Genomic DNA, 9,196 nt, shown 5'->3' with positions numbered 1-9,196 from the left:
AAGTATTGCAATTGTGATGTATTTTAATGTGTGATATGATGAGGCTGTTGACGAACTGTGGTTGTTTTTTAAATTAATGAAATTTTTTTTAACTATCTGTTATTTAAAAAAAAATTTTTTTTTAAAATCCACAGAAACGTATTTTAATTGATAAATAGAGACAATGAATGACTGAAACCCAGAAATTAATTTTGATTTGAAATAGATTATAATACCATTCATGCATCATAAGTAATTTATGATTTACTATGTAATGCATTTTTAGGCAAAATAATAGACTTGCTGATAATAAATTCAACAGTTTGATTAATAAAGGCATGAGTATGGAAAATGCTTTGTACACTACATTTTCATCACAAAATTACTGAAATGTATGTTATAAATGTCGATGCTGAGCTTAAAATGGATTTTTTTACTCTACAGACAATGTTTATATTCAAGTGAACTGGTGGTCGGTATTCGAAAATAAACGTTGACTTTTTCGGAAATAAACAAAACTATGAAACACGAACAACAAGCTAAACGCTTTGGAATAAAATTTCGTCACTTCAAACACAACTTGACTTGTGCCGGCTTTATAAACGGCAACTAGACTTTTCCTAGAGAGAAATAAAATAACGCTTAAACATTTTATTTGCAGGTGCTGCTTCTTGAGGCCGGAGGAGAAGAGCCAGAAGTAGCAGACGTTCCATCGTTCCCGCCTGTGGTGGTCCGATCAAGCCTGGACTGGGGATACCAAACACAGCCATCCCCCCACAGCTGCTTAGCGCGAAGAAACAGAAGATGCGCTTGGTACAGAGGCAGAGTGATGGGCGGAAGCTCCACCATCAACTACCTGATCTACATCAGAGGCCATCCGCGTGACTACGACGAATGGGAGGAACTAGGCAACCATGGTTGGTCCTACAGCGACGTCTTGCCCTACTTCATCAAGTCGGAGAGAAACGAAAATCCAGAGAAAATCGAGCCTCAGTACCATGGATTCGACGGCTATCTCCCAGTGGGATATTTTCCCTATCAGGATCAGAACACGCTTGCCCTTGTGGAAGCCTACCAGGAGCTGGGCCTGCCCTACCTGGATCAGAACGCTGAGCAGCTGATCGGTACCATGCTAATGCAGCATACCACTGAGGATGGCCGCAGGGCGAGCAGCAACGTTGCGTTCATTCGTCCGATCAGGAACAAGCGCGAGAATCTGACCGTGCAGACCAAAGCGCACGTTTACCGAGTTTTGATTGATCCAACGACCAAAAAGGCGTATGGCGTGGAATACCGGAAAAACAATAAACTGCACACCGTGCTCGCAAGGAAGGAAGTAATTCTATCCGCAGGATCAATTAACTCCCCAGCAATCCTGATGCTGAGTGGAGTGGGACCAGCCGATCACTTGAAGCAACACGGGATCGAGCTGCTGAAAGATTTGGCTGTGGGCCACAATCTGCAAGACCACACAACTATAGATGGCGTGGTGTTTGCACTCAGCAACCAAACAGCCACTACAGTAACTGACCAGCAACTACAGCAGGACGTGTTTTACTACAGAGACACGCATAGAGGCCCACTGTCCTCCACTGGGCCTCTACAGGCCAATGCATTCGTCCAAACGAAGTATGAACGCGAACCTGGCCGGCCGGATATTCAGTTCTCCATCGATTCCACCAATGTGGAGAACTTCTACACTGATCCGATTCTCACCGCTGAAACCGCCGTCCTTCCATTGTCCTACTATGACGGTTTGATGGTGAGGCCCATTTTGCTCAACCCCCAAAGTCGCGGAGTGATCAGACTCAACGACTCTGATCCAATTAATGGACTGCCCGTGATCCATGCGAATACATTTTTTGAAGAAATCGACCTGCGGAGGATAGTGGAAGGAGTGAAGCAGTCACTCAACCTGCTAAGGACCAAAGCGCTACAGCATTTAGGGGCTGCTTTGGTCACCACTCCTCTGCCAGCGTGCTCGCATGTGGCGTTCGGCACTGATGAATACTGGGCTTGTATTGCTCAAGCGTACACAACAACCATTTTCCACCCGGTTGGAACCTGCAAAATGGGCCCTAGCAAGGACCCAAAGGCTGTGGTGTCTCCGGAACTGAAGGTTTACGGTATCGAAAATCTTCGGGTGATCGATGCCTCAATCATGCCGAAAATAGTGAGAGGAAACACCAACGCCGCAGTGATTATGATCGGAGAAAAGGGCAGCGACTTGGTTAAAGAACGTTGGCTGAAGCAAGATCAACATGATCCGGCCTACTATGGCTTTGATTTCGACAGTTTTTCGGATAAATAGGTCTACTGGACTCGATTGCGGTGTAAATTTCTTTGGTGCAAGTGAGGACATGTGCCAGGTGGTTCTTGAACAATCAACGGTGCGAAGCGTGGAAGGTTGGGACGCAGGAGAACCTTCAGCCTCTGGGCTTTGGATCATGAGAGGTGGCAAAGTTCCACTTGAATTCATCATGTTTTGTAACAACTAGTTTAAAGTTTCCAATATTTATTTGTTAAAAATTGTTGTTTGGGACAGTCATCTGATACATCCAGAATATGTTTACAATTCAATGCCTAACTGTTCTTTTTAATTTTTTACATTTTTATATATTTTTTTGTTAAATATGCCATGCTAGATGCAAATCATTTTCTACTTTGTCAGCTTTTTTATGTTTAAACCTTTTCCGTTGCTCCTGGGTGTAATTTGTGCTAAATATATTTATTTGTATATAAAATCAGTTGCTTATTTGCTGCAATAGTCATTGCTATGAAAACTTCGTGTGCGAACGCACCATTCAACATCCACATTGTGTTCCATTTTTAGACAACATGGTTGAAACAGGCGTAAAACATTGATGTATTCGATTTTTTTCAAATTCTTTATGCTCTTTTTTAGACAACGCAAAAGCGCGATGTCGCGAAGCGGAAAGCTCAACTTTGAATAGTCATAATCATTATTTCCACGCATATCAAAGATTGAGACATCAAAAACAAGTGGATCATTTTTTCCAGTTTTTTGCAGTTGCGTTTTTCAATTTTGTGTGTAATTTGTGCTTAATATATTTATTTGTATATAAAATCAGTTCCTTATTTGCTGCAATAGTAATTGCTATGAAAACTTCGTGTGCCAATGCACCATTCAACATCCACATTGTGTTCCATCTTTAGACAACATAGTTGAAACGGGCGTAAAACATTGATTTATTCGATTTTTTTCAAATTCTTCATGCTCTCTTTTAGACAACACAAGAGCGCGATGTCGCGAAGCGAAAAGCTCAACTTTGAATAGTCATAATCATTATTTCCACGCATATCAAAGATTGAGACATCAAAAACAAGTGGATCATTTTTTCCAGTTTTTTACAGTTGCGTTTTTCAATTTTGTGTGTAATTTGTGCTTAATATATTTATTTGTATATAAAATCAGTTCCTTATTTGCTGCAATAGTCATTGCCTATGAAAACTTCGTGTGCGAATGCACCATTCAACATCCACATTGTGTTCCATCTTTAGACAACATAGTTGAGACGGGCGTAAAACTTTAATGTATTCGATTTTTTTCAAATTCTTCATGCTCTCTTTTAGACAACGCAAGAGCGCGATGTCGCGAACCGAAAAGCTCAACTTCGAATAGTCATAATCATTATTTCCACGCATATCAAAGATTGAGATATCAAAACCAAGTGGATCATTTTTTCCAGTTTTTTGCAGTTGCGTTTTTCAATTTTGTGTGTAATTTGTGCTTAATATATTTATTTGTATATAAAATCAGTTCCTTATTTGCTGCAACAGTCATTGCTATGAAAACTTCGTGTGCGAATGCACCATTCAACATCCACATTGTGTTCTATCTTTAGACAACATAGTTGAAACGGGCGTAAAACATTGATTCATTCGATTTTTTTCAAATTCTTCATGCTTTCTTTTAGACAACGCAAGAGCGCGATGTTGCGAAGCGGAAAGCTTAACTTCGAATAGTCATAATGATTATTTCCACGCATATCAATGATTGAGACATCAAAACCAAGTGGATCATTTTTTTCAGTTTTTTGCAGTTGCGTTTTTTAATTTTCTTCAACATCACATTTATCGCTCTGTTTCTTGCAGAAAGGTTTTCCAAATCTTCAATGCAACTGCCCAAGTTACTACTCAATAATTATATAAATTCGCGCGCGACTAATTTATCTGCAATTAATGTTGAAAAGTGAATGAACGAGCAATTTCGCCGGGTTTCCTAATGCATTTATTTACAATGATGGAAATATTAGTTGCAGAGCGGAATAAACCGTCAACTTTTCGGCACGCTTTACTAACGAGCGCAATTATTTAAATTATGCTTTTATTGCAATTACTAACTACAACACTGTGTTCAAAGCAGAGACACAATTTGCAGCTGTTATTGAAGTATTAAAAAAGCAAAAGTAAATAATTAAGATAAGAAAGTAGAAGACAAAAATAAGTTTTTTGGAACGTCGTCTAAAAAACTCGAAAATCAGACAAATCCCGGCAAAAACTTTTACCATTTCGACTAATTTATTTACATTAAGCAAACTAACTTTTCCATTCTAGAACGTTGCTCGAATCGGTTCTCCCACTCGCACCCATGGGAATCAAAAGAAATGCAGCATAACATGAACGTCGCTATGTTCCAACTTGATACCTTCAGCGTTTCAAGCGTGACAACGTTTGAAAAACTTTTCGCAAATATTTCAAATTACCGAAAAGCCCGTTTGATTATTTGGTTCTATCAAGTTAAAAAATTATTTGGTTTTCTAGCTATAAAAAAATATAAATTTCTTAAAACGCATAAAATGCTTTTCACTAATGTGTAAAGGCAAATGTAAGGACTGAACCATGTGCAAATCACCAAGCGAAAATTTACGTAACTTAATGAACATGAAAATTGAATACTGTGAACAACGCAGACTTGCGGTAATTGCTTCCGCCTGAATATCTCGAAAAAAGTGCAAAAAGTTTAGCTGAAAAACCAACCCGAATAAATTGAAAATATATCTGCGCTGTTTAATTCGATACTACTTGTTTCAAGTGCAGGAACGTGTTTGTTTCCTTGTTAATTAGCGTACATTTTGCCGTTTGGATAGAAAATAAAAAACGTGCACTGATCAATTATTAATTTAATTATAATTTTTCACTTTACTGAGTTTGCGTTCGGCCTAGAAAAGCTGCCGGCATCTGGTGGCTATCAAACACGCTAAACAGTCGCCAACTTTATAAGCGGTTCTGTGTTGGAGTAGTAGATAAAGCCAGTTTCCATAAAAACGAGATGAAACAAATTGAAAAAGTCAATGAAAGAAGCGAAAAAAATCGGTTCAAGAATTCTTGAAAGCACGAATTTAATTGATTTTATGATTTTTAATCACCTTTGACAGAAAGGCGAATGTTCTTCAAAAATAATCAATTCCAAAGGCTTCTATGAAAAGGCGACTGAACTAATCTACAGTTTTCTACTATTTAGGAATGAATGCAAATCTCTGGAGGAAATAGGGGGAATTGATCCAGCTTTACAACCTTACTCTCATTACATCTGCTGTATGCATCACACTGATTTCAACTGGAAAAGTTTGCAGAAATCAATAGGTTTTTTAACTGAAAAAATCGCGCCCACTTTGTGCTTTTGCTTGCCCCAAAAAATATATTTTTCAATTAATCGACTTCAGTCATTGCACCTGTTTTATTTCCGTTAATACTCAGCTACATCGGCAAAGTGAGCTAAACTATTTTCCCCATAGAAAAATCGCTTCTAATGGAAGCGTATCGTAAACAATTTGAGAATGCAGTATTGATGCTGTGGAGTAATAAAGAACACACCCCACATTATTTCGGCCCCGGGAGAGAAGGGCATAAGTGAAATATCATGTTCTGTTTTCCTCCTGATTTCCACCGCTGACAAGGCTACTTTCCCTCATGTAGCTGACTTCAGGTTTAGGGATGCTTCGAACTTTATCTTCAATGGGAAAATAGCCCTTTTTTTCTTTTGGTAAGAACAGATTGGCTCTATTGGCTTCAGTTGTTAAACGGGCGTTAAACATTGCAAATTTTAAAAGGGTTTTAGTTCACAATTTCCTTTCGCATCAACCAACACAGTTAACATTCAGTTTGACTATAAGTGGGGCCTAAAACTAGAAATGTTTGTCATGCTATCAATAGGATTATCGCGGTTTACGCAAAATTTTCAATTTGTCAATTTCTGGTTTGAAGATTCGGTTGATTTCTCAATAGGCAGTTTTTTAATGATTTCTTTGAGATTTTTCAAAAATTTTTAATTTTTCTTGTGATTTCTGATAACTACAACAAAAATTATCTCGCTTGATCAATGACAAAGTATTTAAAATCAAACAGACAAAAGCGTACAAAGTCTATAAATAATAAAACTTATTTAAAGTAAAATGTGTGTCATACTCCATCAAGTTAAGAAAAATAATTTAAGTTTGACCAATACGGACGACTTTGCAAACGAATCAACTACATGAAAACGTCAACTTTAGGAAAGTTAGGCAAAATAAAACTACTGAATTTCAGGGTCATTGAGTTGAACTTTTACAAAAAATTAGCTTTAGACAGTTTATTATAATCCGCAATTTTTCGCTCTTATAGCACTTAAACTACCCAAAAAATGTGAATCACATTGTATATTTAACGTTAGCAACAATACAGTCTTTAGCATAAAACAGCAATTTGCCTTAATAAAATTACAAGCATAATAACATTTAATTTAAAAAATATTAAAAAAAAAATGTATGTCATACTCCATCAAATTACGAAACCATTTAAGTAAGCTTTCTGGACATGATTTTGTCAACAAATCGAATACAAAACATTAGGCAGGTTAAAAAGAAAACTGCTGAATTTAGAAGTTAACCAACTTAGCAGAGAGGTTATCATAAATTATGTTTTGTCGGTTTATTAAAATCCCCAATTTCGCGCTCTTATAGTACTTAAACTGAGCAAATAACATTAATCAGGTCATATAGCTGTCGCTAGAACAATCCAGTTTTCAGCATAAAACAGCAATCCGCCTTAATAAAATTACAAGCATGAAAACATTTAAAGTAAAATGTGCGTCATGCTCCAGCAAGTTATGAAACCATTTAATTAAATTAACAAAATACACCATTTTATAAACAACTCGAATAAAAAAACATTAGGCAGGTTTAGAAGAACGAAAACTGCTAAATTTCGCAGTTTTGCAGAACGTTTATGAGAAACGCACTTTTGCTTGTTTGTTAAAATCCCCAATTTTCGCTCTTATAGTACTTAAACTGGCCAAGTAATATGAATTACACTGTATATTTGACGTTAGCAACAATAGTCTTTAGAATAAAACAGCAATTCGCCTTCATAAAATTGCAGGCATAAAATCATTAAAAACATATTTAAAGTAAGGTGTGTGTCCTACTTCATCAAGTTATGAAACTGTTTAATTTAGTTAACGAAATACATGATTTTGTGAACGAATAGAATAAAAAAACTTTTACAGGCAGGTTGTTTAGCAGATGTTTATGAAAACTGAGCCTTTACCTGTTTAGTAACATTGCCAATTTTTCGCTCTTATAGTACTAAAAATGCCCAACTAATATGAATCACATAGTATATTTGAAGATGAAAACAACAATAGTCTTTCCGCCAGCAATTCGGCCTGAAAAAATTACAAGCATAAAAGATTTCATGAAAAATGTGTCATACTCCATCAAGTTATGACAACATTTAATTAAGTTAACAGAATAGACGATTTTATAAACAAATCAACTGCAAGGAAAAATCAACTAGCAAAGTTGTCCAAGGTAAAAACTATTGAATTTCAGGGTTGTTTCCTTGAAATTTTATTAAAAATGAGCTTTAGCCTGTTTATTAAAATCTCGAATTTGCAGCTCTGAAATTACTTAAACTGCCCAAATCAAATGAGTCACCTTGTGTAAATGACGTTAGGTACAATGCAGCGTTTCGCATAGCACAACAATTCGCATTTACAAGAATAAAAATATTAAAAGTTATTAAAAGTAAAATGTGGGTCATACTCACATGAGTAATGACAATAACAAAAATTATTTCAACAAAAAATCCTGTTTTGTTTACAAGTGTATGCAAAAGCAACTGCAAATTTGCATAAAATGCAAGTCAAAGAGTAAAATAAGCTCTACAAAAAAAAAGAAATATGCAATTTTGCTTAGTAGAAAAAAAGCCGAAAATTAGTTGATTTTTTGATGACTCCAGTGAGCAAAAATTATCGTATAAAAAATATGAATTCTAGTCTCTTCCCAGAATTGATGTCCTGACTAATCACCTGTTAGGCCTAATTAATCTCAGAATGTTTTAAAGTGTTGCAATTGTAATGTATTTTAGTGAGAGTAGTTTTAGACAAACTGTGATTGTTTTTTTGAATTAATGAAAACATTTTTTATCTGTTATTTTCTATCTGTTATTTTAGAGAAACTGATGATGGTGGAAAACACCGAAACGTATTTTAATTGATAAATAGACAATAAATGACTGAAGCCCAGGAATTGATTTTGATTTGGAATTGAAACACAGTCAGGAAAGTATGTACAATAACAAATAAGTATAAAAACAAGAATCTAAAGTCAAAAATATAAAAATTGCAAAAAATACATTTCGATCATGTTTAGATATGTAAAGATATGTTGCTATTGTTGAACACAGATATTTTGATCAAACAAATTATTTCCATTAGATCTTCCTGCAGGCTTATTATTAATAAACTTGGTGTGAAAATTTTTCAATTTTCTTGTCGTTATATGAGAGTGATTGTTGAATTTTCGCATATTAAAACTGCTAAACATTGATTGCGTTCAGCCGATGTTTGTGCAGGCAGCTAAAAGCACTTCTGCCGGCTAAAAGCAAAATTACATACCTGTCAGCAGCGTCCCCATTAATATCAAAGGCAGGTCAAAAATATTTGTTCGATCACAATGAAATAAAGTCATGTCGTTTTTCATCGACGTTCGCCTTGTCTGTTCGCTGAAAATTACCTGCGTGATGCGCTACGCAATTATTTCGGTAAAGAAAAGCTCCGAATCTCCTGCACGTGTCACGCACGTGATTCTTTTAGCACCCTTCGCGATCAATTTATTAAATTACTAGGGCGTATCGTTGTATAAATTATGTACCTGCTGGTTATATTAAATGCTATGATTCACTCAAAATATATTGCGTTTTCTTTAGACGCTGC

The 9,196-nt window shown here is 36.0% G+C and overlaps 1 protein-coding gene across 1 annotated transcript in view; it reads left to right on the top strand.

Annotated features, from left to right (window-relative positions):
* The window catches only part of LOC109533720 (glucose dehydrogenase [FAD, quinone]), a 17,425-nt gene extending 14,753 nt beyond the window's left edge, over positions 1-2,672 (top strand). The window contains exon 2 of the mRNA XM_019899113.2: positions 641-2,672. Within this exon, the coding sequence (XP_019754672.1) occupies positions 641-2,290 (1,650 nt within the window). The 3' untranslated portion in view covers positions 2,291-2,672. The remainder of the gene's footprint in view (positions 1-640) is intronic.
* The last annotated feature ends 6,524 nt before the right edge of the window (positions 2,673-9,196 follow it).

This window comes from Dendroctonus ponderosae, unplaced genomic scaffold, assembly GCF_020466585.1.
Source record: "Dendroctonus ponderosae isolate FM_Combo_2020 unplaced genomic scaffold, Dpon_F_20191213v2 Dpon_F_20191213_10, whole genome shotgun sequence".
Taxonomy (NCBI): Eukaryota; Metazoa; Arthropoda; class Insecta; order Coleoptera; family Curculionidae; genus Dendroctonus; species Dendroctonus ponderosae.
This window is presented reverse-complemented; position numbering and strand designations above follow the sequence as displayed.